Source organism: Mus caroli, unplaced genomic scaffold (genome assembly GCF_978045245.1).
Source record: "Mus caroli unplaced genomic scaffold, Mus_caroli_1 scaffold_7, whole genome shotgun sequence".
In the NCBI taxonomy this organism is placed as follows: domain Eukaryota; kingdom Metazoa; phylum Chordata; class Mammalia; order Rodentia; family Muridae; genus Mus; species Mus caroli.
The window spans coordinates 108208092-108224925 of record NW_028227262.1 but is presented as its reverse complement, the minus strand read 5'-3'; the positions used below and the strand labels follow the sequence as shown (position 1 = coordinate 108224925).

At 43.1% G+C, this 16834-nt stretch overlaps 1 protein-coding gene and 1 gene segment (V, D, J or C); one reads left to right on the top strand and one right to left on the bottom strand.

Annotated features, from left to right (window-relative positions):
- LOC147004003 (T-cell receptor beta-1 chain C region-like) overlaps positions 1-16834 on the top strand; it is a 500214-nt gene that overhangs the window by 352369 nt on the left and 131011 nt on the right.
- On the bottom strand, positions 6670-11467 carry LOC110288389 (anionic trypsin-2-like). 2 transcript variants are annotated; one of them, XM_085839716.1, is made up of 5 exons: positions 11428-11467; positions 9075-9234; positions 7591-7848; positions 7081-7213; positions 6670-6819 (listed from the first exon to the last, which is right to left on the bottom strand). In XM_085839716.1, the coding sequence occupies exons 1-5, from the start codon at positions 11465-11467 to the stop codon at positions 6670-6672; spliced, it is 741 nt and encodes a 246-aa protein (XP_085695842.1). The 2 variants fall into 2 exon arrangements, with proteins under 2 accessions (XP_085695842.1, XP_085695841.1); XM_085839715.1 differs by having other exon boundaries at positions 7081-7217; positions 7595-7848.

Here is a 16834-nt window from a genome sequence, read left to right as displayed (position 1 = left end):
GGTTCCTCTTTTAAATATTTCTCATTTAGAGTATCTTTCTCATTTCAGACCTAATTTTCTTTATCTCTATTTTTACCTCTTTTTACTGTTAACCTATCTCTTCTGAGTCTGCTGAAGCTTTGCTCTCAGCTCTTTTTTTGCAGACCTCTATCCTTCATCAGAGCCTGGCAGTTAGACCCGTTGGTGCTCCTTACCTTGTATGTCTCCCTCACCGGAGCTTAAAACAGATTCACTGCTAGCAGCTCAGGGCGATGCCTGAGAAGAGAAAACACATGGGGCAGAGAAGGGAGTGCAGCTCTATTTGGCTGCACCAGACCACTGATATCTCAAAATGAACACAATTTTTTTCTCTGTTAACAAGAGACAAGATACAGGGGGCAGGAGAATGAGCCTTTCTCCCACCCAGGAGGCAGGCAAAGGCTGAAAACAGATCCTTTGATGTGAAGAGCCAGCCCAGTCTCCGCTGCACGCCAGAATTCGGTGTAAACTCCTGGGAGTGGCAAACAAACGCTGGCAGGGAGGGGGAAGGCAGCAGAGTCAGCTATTTAACCATTTAACTACTAAGACCCCTGGTGCTTTCTGCACTGTCTTCCCGCATGGCTTGAGCCCTTGGTGGCAGCGGCGGCGGGGGAGTGAGCACAAAGGAGTGTGGGCATGCACCCGGGGGGAAGCCAAAGGAGGGACAGCGGCCGGCCGCAGTCGGCCCCTCCCCAGCTGTGGCAGGCTTCACGGCCACTCCGGGACTGGCAGGCGGGGGCCGGCAGGCTGCTGCACTCACTATCAGCATTTTACAACTCGGGGCACAGACAGCCTCTGCTTCTGCCGTGCCTGCAGAAGCCAGAACCTCAGCGCCACTGCTGCTATCAAAGCCCTACCCGCGCTGCCAAAGCCGGAAATTCTTAGCCCAGCTCTGCAATCTCAGAGCTCTTTTGAGCAGTCTGGGACTCACCAGCACTGAGTTTTTTTCCCTTTTTTTTTCTTTTTAAAACTATTGCTGACAAATTTTGTCCTGACGTCAGTCCAAGTCTACAGTCGACAAAGGGTTAACACACACACACACACACAGTCTGTCATGTGGCCACAAACAAGCACACTCGTCCACGCCTGGACTTACACAACCAGCCAAACACTATTTTCTGACGGGGTCGGATTCCACATTGACTCCTTTTCCTGATAGGGGTGGGATTCCACATCCACTCCCGCTCTGGCAGAGAGAACACTCTCTCTCTCTTTTACTCTGCCAGGCAACAGCCAGGTCTTTTTGACTGTTCTGTACCCTGGGCACTCCTTCCAGGGTCTCCCTTGGAACATCTTTTTTTGGGGTGCAGATTGTGAGGCCATAGACAGCCGTCCTCTCACAGCCACTGCCAGAATAAACCCACAATCTCAGAATACACAAATGCAGCAGTTCCACACCTACACACCCAGCAGACTGTCCCATTTCTAGAATAATAACAGACACGACAAAAGCGGACACAAGACTTGAGACAAAAAGAAAAAACCAAAGCACGAGGTGGGACTCGAACCCACGATCTCGCAACCTGAAGCACGAGGTGGGACTCGAACCCACGATCTCGCCCCCTGAAGCACGAGGTGGGACTCGAACCCACGATCTCGCAACCAGAAGCACGAGGTGGGACTCGAACCCACGATCTCGCACAGAGGCACGAGGTGGGACTCGAACCCACGATCTCGCAACCTGAAGCACGAGGTGGGACTCGAACCCACGATCTCGCACAGAGGGGTCCACTAAGCGTCCTTAGTCCTCCCCTTGTCCTCCTGGGACGTCTCCCAGGGCGCACAGACGGTGGACACCTGGACACGTCTGTCTATCCACACCCTGCGCTCCTACCCGGAGCGTGGTCTCACTGTGCACATTGCACACTGAGCGTCTGCAAAACTGAAACTGCGATCGCACCAGATACAGAATAGCCTATCTGGCCTCTCAGAGACAAACAAAACACAGACACCAGACCAAAACAGAACAGTAAATCTTACTTCTGAGTGGGTCCAGGACTTCTGGGTGGTCGCGCTGATTCCCGGCCAACGCACCAAATGAAAGACTCCAAAACTCCCAAAGGGAGGCACTTACTCAAGCCTCGGGTCAGCCGCGCACCCAAGAAGACACTGAGACCGGTACTTAAGATGTATAGAGTAAGATTTAATACAACAACAACAAGAAAGCAGACAAAACAAACAAAAAGCACATATACCAGATATCTGGGGTCGGACCTCATGCAGCCTGCAAGGTGCAGAGGAGATCCGGCCCCTAGCCCAAATTTTCACAGGCTTTTATAAGAGGAGGGCAAGGGGGGAGCAGGGCAGGGAAAATACAGTTTTACGTCACTAAGTGATTCAACCAAGGGTTTTTCCAAAGTGCTTTTGCAACCGCGTCCCACACTTTGGCCATGTACTTGATTCATTGGGACTGAGGTTTTTACTCACACCCTTATCTCAAAAATGTCCCTGGCACAGTCCTTAGTTGGGAGGGGTAGGACTGGGTTCGTTCCAGGAAACCCTTATCTCAGAAATGTCCCCGGAACAGTTTTCATTTGAGAGGGGGTCTGACTCTGGTGTGAGAGTTTAGAATGTACTCTGGGGTGAGAGTTCTGGTGGTCAGTAATTTTCCTCTTTCACAAGAAGGAGGAAAACCAAAATGTGGATACTTAGATCCTTCTTAGAAGGGGGTACAGGATACCTATGGAAGGAGTTACTGAGACACAGTGTGGAGCAGAGACTGAAGAAATGACCATCCAGAGACTGTCCCACCTGGGGATCCATCCCCTAAACAACTACCAAACCCAGACACCATGGCAGTGCCAACAAGGTTTTCCTGACAGGAGCCTGATATAGTTGTCTCCTGAGAGGTTCTGCCAGTACCTGGCAAATACAGAAGTGGATGCTCACAGTCATCCATTGGACAGAGCACAGGGTCCCCAATGAAGGAACTAAAGAAAGTACCCAAGGAGTTGAAGGGGTTTGCCCCCCTATAGGAGGAAAAACAATATGAACTAACCAGTACCCCCAGAGCTCCCTGTGACTAAACCACCAATCAAAGGAAACACTTGTGTCTCTAGCTGCATATGTAGCAGAGGATGGCCTAATTGGTCATCAATGGGAGGAGAGGTCCTTGATCTTGTGAAGGTTCTATGCCCCAATACAGTGGAAATGCCAGGGGCCAGGAATGGGAGTGGATGGGTTTAGGAACAGGCCAACGTGGGAGGGAATAAAGGATTTTTGGAGAGGAAACTAGGAAAGAGCATAACATCTGAAATGTAAATAAAGAAAATATCTAAGAGAGAGAGAGAACCAGATATGTTCAACATTTTTAGTTATCAAGGAAATGCAAATCAAAATCAGAATGGCTAAGATAAAAAAAACCTCAAGTGACAGCAGATTCTGGAGAGGATGTGAAGAAAAAGGAACACTCCTTCATTGTTGGTGGGATTGCAAGCTGGGATAACCCCTGTGGAAATCAGTCTGGCGGTCCCTCAGAAAACTGGACATTGGATGTAACTTGGATGTAGCTATACTGCTTCTGGGCATATACCCAAATGATGGTCCAACAATTAACAAGGACACATGCTCCACTATGTTCCTAGCAGCCTTATTTATGATAGGGAGAAGCTGAAAAGAACCCAGATATCCTTCAACAGAGGAATGGATACAGAAAATATGGTACATTTACACAATGGAGTACTACTCAGCTATGAAAAACAATGAGTTCTTGAAAGGGATTAGAAAATATCACTCTAAGCATGGTAACTCAGTCACAAAAACAAACATGGTGTACACTCACTGATAAGTGTATATTAGTCTGAAAGCTCAGAATACCCCAGATACAATTTACAGACCACATAAATCTCAAGAGAGAGAAAGACCAAAGTATGGATGCTTCAGTCTTTCTTAGAAGGGGAACAAAATACTCAAGGGATGAAATACAGAGACAAAGTGTGGAGCAGAGACCAAAGGAAAGGCCATCCAGAGCCTGACACACCTGGGGAATCATTCCATATACAGATACCAAATCCAGACACTAATGTGGATGCCAAGAAATGCTGGCTAACAGGAGACTGATACAGCTGTTTCCTGAGAAGCTCTGCCATTGCCTGACAAATATAGAGGCAGATGCTTATAGCCAAACAATGAGGTCCCCAATGGATGAGTTAGAGAAAGGATTGAAGGAGCTGAAAAGGTTTGGAACCATCAGAAGAAGAGCAATATCAAACAACCAGACCCAACATAACTCCCAGGAACTAAACCACCAAGCAACGAGTACACATGGAGTGACTCATGGCTCCAGCCATATATGTAGCAGAGGATGGCCATGTTGGGCATCAGTGGGAGGAGAGACCCTTGATCCTATGAAGGTTCGATGCCCCAGTGTAGGGGAATGCCAGGATGGGGAGGCAGGAGTGGGTGGGTGGTTGGGTGAGCACCCTCATAGAAGCAGAGGGAGAGAGAATCTTATATCTTATAGGGGATTTCCAGAGAGGAAATGGGTAAAGGGGTAACATTTGAAATGTAAATAAAGAAAATGTCCAATTAAAAAAAAATAAAAACAGAAGGAATACCACCTAATTCATTCTATGAAGTCTCTAGTACTCTGATACAGCAGAGGAATCTCAGATGGTTGAGAAGCACCTAAAGAAATGTTCAAAGTCTTTAGTGATCAGAGAAATGCAATCAAATCAACTCTGAGATTCCACCTTATATCAATCAGAAAGGTTAAGATCAAAACCTCAGGTGACAGCACATATTGGCAAGGATGTGGAAAAAGAGGAACACTCCTCCATTGCTGGCAGGATTTCAAACTGGTACAACCACTCTGGAAATCAATCTGCAGGTTCCTCAGAAAATTGGAAAAAGATCTACCTGAAGACCCAATAATACCACTCTTGGGAATATCCCCAAAAGATGTCCCTCCAGGCCACAGGGGCATGTGTTCGTTCCACTATGTTCATAGAAGCCTAGTTTGTGATAGGTAGAAGCTGGAGATAACCCAGATGTCCCACACCAGAAGAAAGGATACAGAAAATGTGGTTCATTTACACAATGGAATACTACTTGACTATTAAGATCAAGGACATCATGAGTTTTGAAGGCAAATGGATGGAACGAGAAAACTTCATCCTGAGTGATATAATTCAGGCCCGAAAGGACATGCATGGTACAGAGTACCCAAGATACAGTCCACAGAACTCAAAAAGAGATCAAAAAGCTGAAGGTTCCAAGTAAGGATGCCCCTATTCCAGTTGGGAGAGAGCAGAAAGCAATCACATGGGGGAAGAGAGAGAGGGACATGGGTGGGGAAGGGGAGAGGAGTGAGAATAGGGGAACCTGATGTAGTATTGGGTGGAGGGAGAGGACTGAAGCTCCGAGGAGCAGCAGAAAGAATGGAAACAGGTAACCTTGAGAGTTAGGAGGTGGTGGGGGGGGGTGGGCTCCAGAATGTACCAGAGACCTGGGAGGTGAGAGACTCTCAGGTCTCAAAGGGAGGGACCTTAGATGAAAGGCCCTACAGTGGGGAGAGGTAACTTGAAGAGCCCACCTCCAGTAGAAAGATAGAGCATCATTGAGGGATAGGGTTGCCATCCCAGAGTCAAAACTCGGACCCATAATTGTTCCTGTCTGAAAGAACTTCAGGGACAAAAATGGAGAGGAGCCTGAGGCAAAGGAGGTCCTGCGACAGACCCAAAGTGGGAGCCAGCTCAAGGGGAGGCTCCAACCCCTAAAAGACCCAAAAAACAACTGAAAGAGTCAGATGCTGATATTTACACCTAATCAGTGAACAGAAGGTATAGACCTCTGTGGTTGAATTAGGGAAAATCTGGAAGAAGCTGAGGAGGAGGGCAACCCTGTAGGAGGACCAGCAGTCTCAATTAACCCGGACCTCAAGATCTCTCAGACACAGGACCACTAACCAGGCAGCATGCACCACCTGATATGAGGCCCCCAACACATATACAGCATAGGACTGCTGAGTTTGAGTTCAGTCAGAGAAGATTCACCTAACCCTCAAGAGACTGGAGGCCCCAGGGAGTTTATAGGTCTGATAGGGTGTGGGGGTGGGGGTGGGCACATCCTCCTTGAGACTAGCTAGGAAGGTGGTATGGGATGGGGAACAGTCCACGGGTGGGAGGGGGTAAAATTTGGAGTGGAAAAAAAGATTAAATAAAATTAAAAAATGAGAGAGAGAGAGAGAGAACACAAAAGAAGAGTCATGGAATGATAAATACAACAAAAAAGAACACTCATCTCCCCCCCATCTCTCCCTCTCTCTCCCTCTCTACCCCTCTCCCTCTCTCTCTCTCTCTCTCTCTCTCTCTCTCTCTCTCTCTCTCTCTCTCTCTCTCTCTCTCTCTGTGTGTGTGTGTGTGTGTGTGTTATCAAGGGCAGCCTCCCTTCCCTCCTTCTTTCTGCCCTTCTCTGTTCCTCCTTCTCTGTCCTCATCACTTTGCTCCTGTCTGTCTCTACCCAGTTTCTCCTTCCCCTTCCCCCAAATAAATCCCCTTTATTACAACAAAAAAGGAACATTCAACTGATAAGAAGAATAATTTAAAATGAAAACTTCCCTTAATGCTTAAAGGGTAAAGAGATGAGGCAGAAACAAAGGCAGTAATGAATATTTCACTTTATTGACAGTGACTGCAGAAGAATTGGGAATCTCTAGTTGGCAGCAATTGTGTCCTGAATCCAATCCACATAGTTGCAGACCTTGGTGTACACACCAGGATTATCTGGCAGAGCACAGCCATAGCCCCAAGAGACAATGCCCTGGAGCTCTCCATTGCAGACCACAGGGCCACCAGAGTCACCCTGGGAAAGAGGAACACAGTCTATTAGTAAGGGCATGTGTAATAGGGCTGCATATAGTAAGCTCAATAACTGTTTATACTCATGTTAATATTTCTTTATCTCCACAGCCCATCTACTATCCCCACTAATTTGCTGAATCCAAAGAAGATCTCCTTACTCCTCATTCGCCACAACACCACATCACACTCTCTCACACCACTAGGCTCTGAAGCCCCACTCCCAGAAGAACAGAGGTCTGCCAAAGTGGAGAGTGGCAATCACCTGGCAGGAATCCTTGCCTCCCTCTAGGAAGCCAGCACAGACCATATTATCAGTGATCTTTCCAGGATAGGAGGCTTTACAGTCAGCCTGAGGCAGCAGTGGGGCATCCAGGCACTGGAGCAGGTCTGGTTCACTGACTGTGAGGAAAGGAAAAGATTAAAGATTCCTGTACCCACACAACAACCCAGCATTGAACCAGCTGGCAAGCAGTGGATTGTTTCCAAAGATATGAACATCCACTTAGAAACTATGGCTTTTTGACTCCACAATATGCACTGCTGATGTCCTTCCTGAGATCATAATAGTACATTCTGCATGTGCCTGGCCAGCATTCTGGGGATCAGTTCATTTTTGGTGCAAATGTGTACTTGTACTGTACCTGCAATATATTTACATCTAGACACCAGTGAGTTCAGCACAATTGCAGTGCAGAGAGAGAGAGAGAGAGAGAGAGAGAGAGAGAGAGAGAGAGAGAGAGAGAGAGAGAGAGTAGAAAGTGACATGTGCTACTTACCATCGAAGCTGAGAGTGTTGCCCCAGCCAGAGATGAGACACTGAGTGCCAGCATGTGCACAGGAGCTGGGCAGAGCCACAGTGGCCACTCTGGCATTGAGGGTCACAGGGGAAGAGAGCTTGATCAGCATGATGTCGTTGTTCAGGGTCCTCCTATTGAAGTTGGGATGCTTGATGATCTTGGCAGCATTGACAAACTGCTCATTGCCCTCCAGGACGTTGATGTTGTGCTCTCCCAGTCTCACTTGGATGCGGCTGTTGGGATGAGGAGGAATGTGGCAGTCTGTTACTCTCTGACTCAAGACATTACAAGTTTCTCAGGCCCCTCACTCTTCTGTGTCTCTAAAGATTTCAAAACCTTGCAGAAGTGCCACACCCTCCTTTTCTTTTTCCTGAGAGAGATGGTGTTTAGGGGCAGAGGTGAATGACTGCTGTGTAGATTGCTCTTTATTAATATCCAGGGCTAAGGAACTAAGAGGTCATTTGAAGCCCTCTTCATCCACTGTGTCATAGGTCACTATACACAGGAACTTTTAGCCCCCATTTCCTTTTGGAAGAACGCTGTACTTTTGCATTTCCACCAGAAGGGTCAGTATGTGGTATCTGAACCTTCACAATGGGAATCTGAGACTTTGTAAGAGGTTCATTCTCTTTTACTGTCTCTAAACCTTATAAGTCTCAATCTAGACTATCAGGTTGTTCAGTCTATTATTTAATAACATCCTTTTATAATTTTAACCCATTGTGAAGGTTGATAGCCCATTTGGGGGACAGTATTCCTCATGCCCTAGTAGAGTATAAAAATAACTGGTGAAGAAAATGAATGACAAAACCTATCTTCTTTTGAAACCTCTGATACCATTTCTTGCTGTAGGTCTCAGATACCAGTTGTTAAAATCTTTGACAGCTTCTGCATTCATTTTTATAGTGAGAAAATAAACCTGTGTTCCTTTTAAGATGAACTTCTCACATCTCATTTTTATTTATTGCTTGTGTGTTTGTTAATTGTTTAATTATTTGTTTATTTATTATTTTGATTCACGTTCAGTTCTTATACTCTCTGGTATCAAAATTTATCACTAGTGCTCTGTACATAGTGAAATTATTTGAAATTGGAACTTTTCAAAAGCTTACAAATTGTTCACACTCTCTGAAAATTGAGTTTATCACCCGATATATAGGATACACAGTCACTATTTGTATACCTGTTTATATGACTTCATGTTTGGTTCTTTTTACTGTAAAATCAACTTTCCTTGCATTGATTATGTCTATGTTTGATTATTTTGGATGACTTATGTGCTGAAAGACTTCCTATACTGTTTTTGTATTCTATTCAAACGTGTGAAAAAGTTGCAGTAAGTAATCTCACTTGTCTGACTATACCCATTCACTCTATACCCTCAGTTACAGGCTGACCTTATACCATGCGCTTAGAAAGACCAAATGTGTGTTCTGTACAGTCAGGACCCATCACATACGTCTTGTAGCAGTGAGCTGCAGACAACACCCACTGGTCATTGATGAGGGAGCCTCCACAGAAGTGGTAGCCAGAGTTCAGGGACACCTGGTAGGGGACAGAATTCTCTCTGCAGGTGTATCCTCCAACGATCTTGTCATCATCATCCACAGGGAAAGCAACTTGAATAAAGACAAGAAGACCAATGAGAAGACAGTTCCTCAAGGTGCTGGAAAGTGGAGCCCTCAGCTTTAAGGTAGGTAGGTGTCCTTAGAGAGTAAAAAAAAAAAAAAAAAAAAAAAAAATTGAAGGCAAAAAGGTATCACTGCATTCCCACTAGGTATGTGGCAGTATGTCCAACATACAGAGATCCTCATCACTGCAGGACAATAGAAAAACACTCTGTAGTTGAGTCCATTCTGAAGGGCAACCAAGGACAGCACAAGAACAGGCGATATTGTCAGCATGCAGTAATAGGGCACAGAGATGGTTGTCTAATCAACTATCTGGTTTGATCTCAAGTTCATCATTCATTGACACCCATGGCTAACAGTGCTTAAAGTGTCTAGGATGGTTGAAACTATTTTAGAAAAAGTCCTGGGTATGTGGAGATTTATGTACCTACAAGCTTTAATAGGTCACGTCTATATATTAATGACAAATAGAGAGTAGGTCTTATATCAGAGAGAAGAATGTAATGTTATTTTATTTATTTACCTTATGTCTTTATTTTTATTTCTAGATAAAAATTCCCCAATCACAGCCTCTCCCTACTCAATTCTTCCCTGAAAAATTCCTCCCCTTTGCCTTCTGTCCTTCCCCTCAGAAAAAGGGAGCTCCCCTTGGGTACCTCCCTACTGGGCCTTCTTGACCCAGAAAGACAAGGCAAATACTGTCCCATTGAGAACCAACCAGATAATCCAGGTGTGAGGAAGGGATACAATGACAGGGCTCAGAAACTGATCCTAGGTCCCCTTTGTTAAGGGCCCCACATGAGACCAAGCTGCAATGTATAGGATTGGTCCAACTTAAGCATATTCCCTGGTTGGTAACTCAGGGTCTGCAAGCCCCATAGTTCCAGGTTAGCTGATATTATAACCAAAGATTATTGGTTTTTAATTATACTGCATGTTTATTAGTCTTAACATCACTTTGATATTTTAAAACTCTGTGTCTGTGTCTATATCTATAATAGAAGTGTTCTTCCTAATATCAAGTCTTTGTCCCAGACACATAAGGTAAGAATTTTAAGATATTAATTGGCACAAGCCTTGTATGAAAGGTTATGTCAAGCAAATGAGTTTTCTGGAAGTGGTCCACCATTTTGCATGGTTGCAAGCAGTAAGCAGTAAGACGTATAAACACAAGAGTCTTTGTCTCAGGATTGCTCCTTAGTGCTGATATGACTTTCCTGCCATATTTTCATAGCCTAGTATTTCTTGAGCATCATCTCACCCTATTGGACAAATTTCCTGCCATCAATTTAAAGATAAACCTTCCTGAATTAATGCTGTTTAGTTGTATTAATGTCTTTATAGAATTACTGATTTGATTCAAATAATCTTAGGAAGAAAGTTTAAGAAGATGGTTTTAGCTGTTTTGCCAGAAAGGCATAATAAAGCTCAAATCAAGAATAAAATATGTTCCTCTTCATAGAATAGTAAGTAAAGCTGCATAAAAAATAGTACAATGAACGTTCATAAATTATAAAAAGAGAAATATGCTTGGAACAAATTAATGACCAAGGAAATACATTCATTCTAAGTCATCTACCAAATGTATATTTGTGTGTGTGTGTGTGTGTGTGTGTGTGTGTGTGTGTGTGTGTGTGTGTGTGCATGCCTTTCTCTTATACTTTTTCTATCTTTCTGGCTTACAAAGAGTTAATAAGCTCTGAGGCTATCTAGGCCAGCAGGAGGGCCCTTAAAGAGTAAAGAGCCTAAGTAACTAAGTTTCTTTTTAAAATCCCCTGTTGTTAAACAGCAGAAGGATTCAATTGCCAGAAGCCATCAGGTTTTGGCTTCAGGAAAGCAAAAGAGAGTTAATTGCCAAAATCCAGGCTTCTGGCCCCCAGAACAGTAAGAGAAAACTCTGGTCTGCAGCAAGACTCTTACCTTAATCTCCAGGAGGTCTGCTAGTTAATTTCATAGAACCTCCCTATACCTTCCTTTTTAGACTCTGATCATATAATAAATTACAGTGGAAGAGACAAAAAATTTAAGCTTACAGAGAAGCATGAAAGATTGGAAGCAGAGCTGCTGCTGGAGGAAGAATGAAAATATTGGTGTATAGATAGGATGGGAAAGCAGACTCGGTGGCAAGGTTCATGGTTTCTAGAAGGAAGAGCAAGACCTAGGTGAAAGCATGGAACTCACCAGCAGCTCCCACAAGGGCCAGGAACAGGAGTGCACTCATTGTGGCAGAAGGTAGTGAGCCCTGGATGGAAGCCTGCCTTTATACCCCAATTCAGGGAGAAGGAGGGACTAAGGGGAGAGCCCCCACTGCTTCTACACAAGCACACCTGTGGGTTTCCCCTTCCCAGAGCCCTTACATTATCTTTCCCCTATTTGTCTACTCTGTGGGTAGGTGATAAGGACAAGGAAAGCAGGTGATTCTTGAAAGGAGGCTGGAACCATAGACTTTGTGTATGTAGCTTGACCTTCTTAGACTGATGGAAAGAAGTTTGATAGTAGAGAATGCCCATATTCCTAAGATATACCCAAACATCATGGGAAACTTCTTTGAGTAAGACACAGTATTTGTAAATGAGTAGATTATTGAGACCTAGAGATTCATGAAAAGAAATGTCTTGTATCTGGATCTAATGACTATGAGTTGATGATTCTTAACTCTAGAATAATTCATCATATAGAAAGTTAATATCCAAGAACTTTGATAAGCAGTATTAAAATATGAAGCAATATGGGAGAGAGAGAAACAGACATGATTTGTATTGTGGGCTTCTCTCTGAATCTCCTTTCCAACAGGGATCTTACTTGGAGAGTAGCTCAAAGTGTGAAAACTGAAATTTCAGGAGGAGCTTCCTCAATATGTTCCAGAGATAGGCCAATATCACTTTCTCCTTTCTCCTCTCTGTCATGACTTTGGCACTCATCTTTTCAAGCTTTTATAAGTCCATTTACAGCATCTTCATGGTTATATTAATAATCTGTACTAAAGGTTAAACTTCCCTTCTTTCAAAAACACAGTTTGATATAGAAGTGTATAGTCTAGGTCAGATATGAAGAAGGACTTGAACAATGGTCAATCTGATTTCTGTCTGAGAATTACCTTCAATAAAGAGATTACTAAATTGACAAGGAGTCACGGATCAAAGTTAAAAATAGAAATGAATATTAAAAATATACGAAGATTCTAATATTCTATTTTTTCAGGGACAATATTATATCAGACTTAGTTAAGAGTAAACTTTCCTGTAAAAGATTCCTGGATGAATTCTAACAAAGATCAGAGTCATAGGGCTGAAATTTATTAAGGCATAACATGCCTAGATGGAGTTTATTGAAAAATGATATGTGAGATTACATTTAATTTTATGAGCTAATGTGAGGAACCCTATTACAGAATCTACTTACATTTTAGTTAGTCTTATTGAGGAACAAGAAAAATCAAAATTCATAACTAAATTTACTAAAATATATAAGATAAACAAACATTCTAGAGATGCTATACAAAGACCAAATTGTGAATTCAGAATCTAGTGATTGGTTTTGACATGTCACTTATGGAGAATTTTAGAGCAAATGGATACCAGAATGTACTGGGAAAGGCACCAAGAGAGTCCTGTTAAATATTTCCTGTACCCATCCCTGGTATGACTGGCCCAGCTACACAATAGAATTTGTACTCATAGACCTTTCCTCTGAGCCCTGAATCTCATTAAGTAGCCCATAGGTATTGCATAAATAGAGTACTGTTCAATTTTTAAAATGTTTGAAAGCTTTACAAGATGTTTCAGACAACAGACAATAGTCATACACTACATTGTTTATGTATGGAGCTTCACTTACCCTTTTAAAACTGGTGTATAATAAAGAATAAAAATGGAATTATCTCTAATTAATAAGGTAGATGATATTACTCAGAAGGATCCATTTTTGTCCAAGGAATGATCTGAAATTGCCATATGGTCTCAAGGATACAAAAAGCTATGGAAACTCCTGTGAAGTGTGAGATTTGCCACAGATGGCATCTAAAAAGCTACTGCTAAGCAAGCCAGAGTTGCCTGTCAAGTTCAACATCTTGAGTTCAACTCTGCTTTTCATTTTCTTCTTGGCAGAGCTTGAATAAAATTTATATTTTACCTGGCAATGTGTCTCATAAACTTGCATTACCATGACCTCGTATCTAGTTGAACCATGTCTAACACATGGGTATGCATAGCCAGCTGTCAGATTGCTAGGATATTATTGTGGCTGGGTAGATAGTAAGCAAATTTTCTGTAATATAGTTAACATATCATGTTTTCTTTTTTTTTCTTATTTTTTCTAAAATATTTCATTGATTTGTCAGTTTTATACTATACATCCCAGTCCTATTCATCTCCCCATCCCCTCACATCTGCCCTCTATCTTTGCAATCCTCAGCACAAAACATGCACGCACGCACACACCCTAAAACAAAAATCTAAACAGAGTATGTACAATATCTTTTAGTGGAAGGTATTGTGTGTCACAGCATGCCTCAAAATTACCCATCTGCCCACATATCTTTACTTGCAAATATTCAATATAATGAGTCATTTGTTTGTTTCATGGTGTCTGGATTCTGTGACACCTTCAATATTGGGTCCTCATTGGGACTTCTACTAGTTATCCTGTTGTTTCCCTGTCTCATGGACATCCTACAGCTTTGAATGCGAAAGATTGGCCCTTTCACAAGCCCATACACAAATGATATGGATTTTGGGGTGGGACGTTTCCAGCTCTTGGATCTGGGCCTGGGTGGTAGCTGAGCTGGTCAGCCTGTAGGGTTTCTATTATCTGCACTACCAGGGTGAACTCTCCAACACTGCTCTGGATAGGCCACCTGAGGCTACCAGGACAGGGTCAGCTCTTCTGCTCTCATGACCTCAGCACTGGCTCACCCACACCCATGCCCCCAGAGGCAGCTCCAATGTGCTGCCCTGTACCACTGTTCTTCCCAACCTCTCATATTTCCCTTTGTCCTTGCATCCTCCACCACAAAACCACACACAAACTAAGAAAACAAATAAAGAAAACAAAACAGACTAAAATATCTTGTGGTGGAAGCTGTAGTGTGCCACAGTTTGGCCCAAAACATCCCACTGTCCATACATCTTCTTATGCAAATGCTCAATGCAATGTGTCATTGGTCCCATTTGAGGTCTCTGAATTCTGTGACACCAGCAATATCTGATCCTAACGAGAACTTCTAGTTATCTTGTTGTTGTCCTGTGTCATGGAGATCCTGATGTTTTGGATCAACAGGACTTGCCTTTCACGAGTTCTAACAGATCTCAGATGATGCAGATTTTGGGATGGGTTGATTGTCCAGCTCATACACACTTGGGGATGGCTCACCTATGCCTTTGTCAGCAGGGCAAGCTCCACTGTTGCCCAGGTAAGCTACAGGTCCTACTCTCCAACCACTGAGGGACAGAAACAGATCTGCTTTCATGTTCTTGGGGCCAGTTATCTGGCCTACCTCATGTGGCAGGGAGCTAGGAGTAAGGGCATTACAACCTCACCTACTCCACCTCACGTCAGACATAAGAGAACTAGTAGGTCCAACTCTTATGTTCTCACGCACATCTTGCTTGTTCATCTGTGCCCCTTCTACCAGAGCTAGATCAGTGCTGCCCAGATGATGTACCTCCCTTCTGAGCGCTGCAGTTGGCAGGGGCAAGGTCAGCTTATCTACTCTCATAACCCAAGGCCACTCCCCTGTCTTCTCCCACCTGTACTACATGACTTGTTAGCATGCAGGTTTCTGTGTCGTTATGGCCCATCTGACTAGTAAGGCAGCAGGAAGATCTGTGGCCACCTTTTCCTGCCTTCTTTGACTGGCATAGTTGTCTGCATGCATGGATATCTCTTGATTTTAATTTTAACTTATATTGCCATCAGCTCAGCTCAGGGATACTATGATAACCTCTTTCTTTGTCACTGTCTACAGCGCAACAGCCAGAACTCCCACCCAAAACAAGTCAGTTCTATTCTATTTACTTGCTGTGAAGTGTTTATAAGAGTGCTACTTTACAGGAAAAAGTCAAATATTTGTACTAGTATTCCAGCATTCCAGCATATACTGGCCAGGTGTCCCACATGAAAACTATCCTCAACAGCATATGGGAAATCGTTTTAGTCAGAACGATGACAAGACTTATTGTTCTCACTCTGTCCTTATCTGTAAAGAAACTTTGAAGGGCATGACACAGAAGAATTGTATAAGTTTGAAGTTTAACTATCTAATGTTTTGTGCTCATATTAATCGCATGAAATCATCTTTCACCATGATTTTAGCAATCATAGGATAAGAAGACTGCTGTAGATTAGAACTATTGCTTTATATTCTAGATTGAGAGCAGTATGGTACATTTGGTGAACCAGCCATTTACTCTTCATTTGAATGTCTATGCTATTTCCCGTACTATTCATTCTAATATACATATTACTTTGTGTTCTTCTGTAAAACATTCTCCTAATTTCTGTTCAATGTTTCACACTGTCAAATCATTGTATTTCAATTTTGAAAATAGTGGTTAATTTCTTTGTGTATATTTAGTGCTGTAGATTATAGTATTTAAATCAATGTTGTAAAGAGAGGCCCATTGGACTTGCAAACTTTATATGCCCCAGTACAGGGGAATGCCAGGGCCAGGGGAATGGGAATGGGTGGGTAGGGAAGTGGGGGCGGGGTATGGGGGACTTTTGGGACAGCATTGGAAATGTAATTGAGGAAAATACTTAATAAAAAAAAGACAAAAAAAAACAAATAAATTAATGTTTTACTTATTCTCTTATTCTGCTTTTCATAGATGATCAAGTAAGCTTTACATAATGGAATTAGTTTTTTTTAAAGATATTTTCTTTATATACATTTCAAATTTCAAATGCTATCCCAAAAGTTCCCTATACCCTCCCCCCTCCCCGCCCTGCTCCTCTACCCACCCACTCCCACTTCTTGGCCCTGGCATTCCCCTATACTGGGGCATATAAAGTTTGCAATATCAAGGGGCCTCTCTTCCCACTAATGGCCGACTAGGCCATCTTCTGCTACATATGCAGCTAGAGACACGAGCTCTGGGAGTATTGGTTAGTTCATATTGTTGTTCCACCCATAGGGTTGCAGACCCCTTCAGCTCCTTGGGTGCTTTCTCTAGCTTCTCCACTGGGGTTCCTGTGTTCCATCTTATAGAAGACTGTGAGCATCCACTTCTGTATTTGCCAGGCACTGGCATAGCTTCATAGGAGACAGCTATGCCAGGGTCCCTTCATCAAAATCTTTTAAAGCATATAAAACCACTAGTTTTTAAGGGTTCAACATCACTGTCATACTCTAGACTAGCATGCTCTGACAAGAGCATTCTGGTTGCATTATTCTTGTCCCACAATTATTTGCATAACACACACACATCAGATAACAGATACTTTTACCTCATTTTCAAATATAAAGAATCTATATCTCTGAAAGAAAGTGACTTTCATTAGCAGCTGCTTGAGGAAAAATGTAGGGATTATACCTTTACCTGTCTTCTAAAAGTAGAGCTTATTTCCTATCATAGTGCTAGAGTGGAGT

Coding starts and splice junctions, on each gene's coding strand:
- LOC110288389 (XM_085839716.1), bottom strand. CDS start 11,467: ATGAGTGCACTCCTGTTCCTGGCCCTTGTGGGAGCTGCTG. Junction 7,849..9,074: donor GCAGCTCACTGCTACAAGAC/GTATGTGATGGG, acceptor TCATCCCAACAG/CCGCATCCAAGTGAGACTGG. Junction 6,820..7,080: donor GAGGCAAGGATTCCTGCCAG/GTGATTGCCACT, acceptor CCTCTTTCCCAG/GGTGACTCTGGTGGCCCTGT.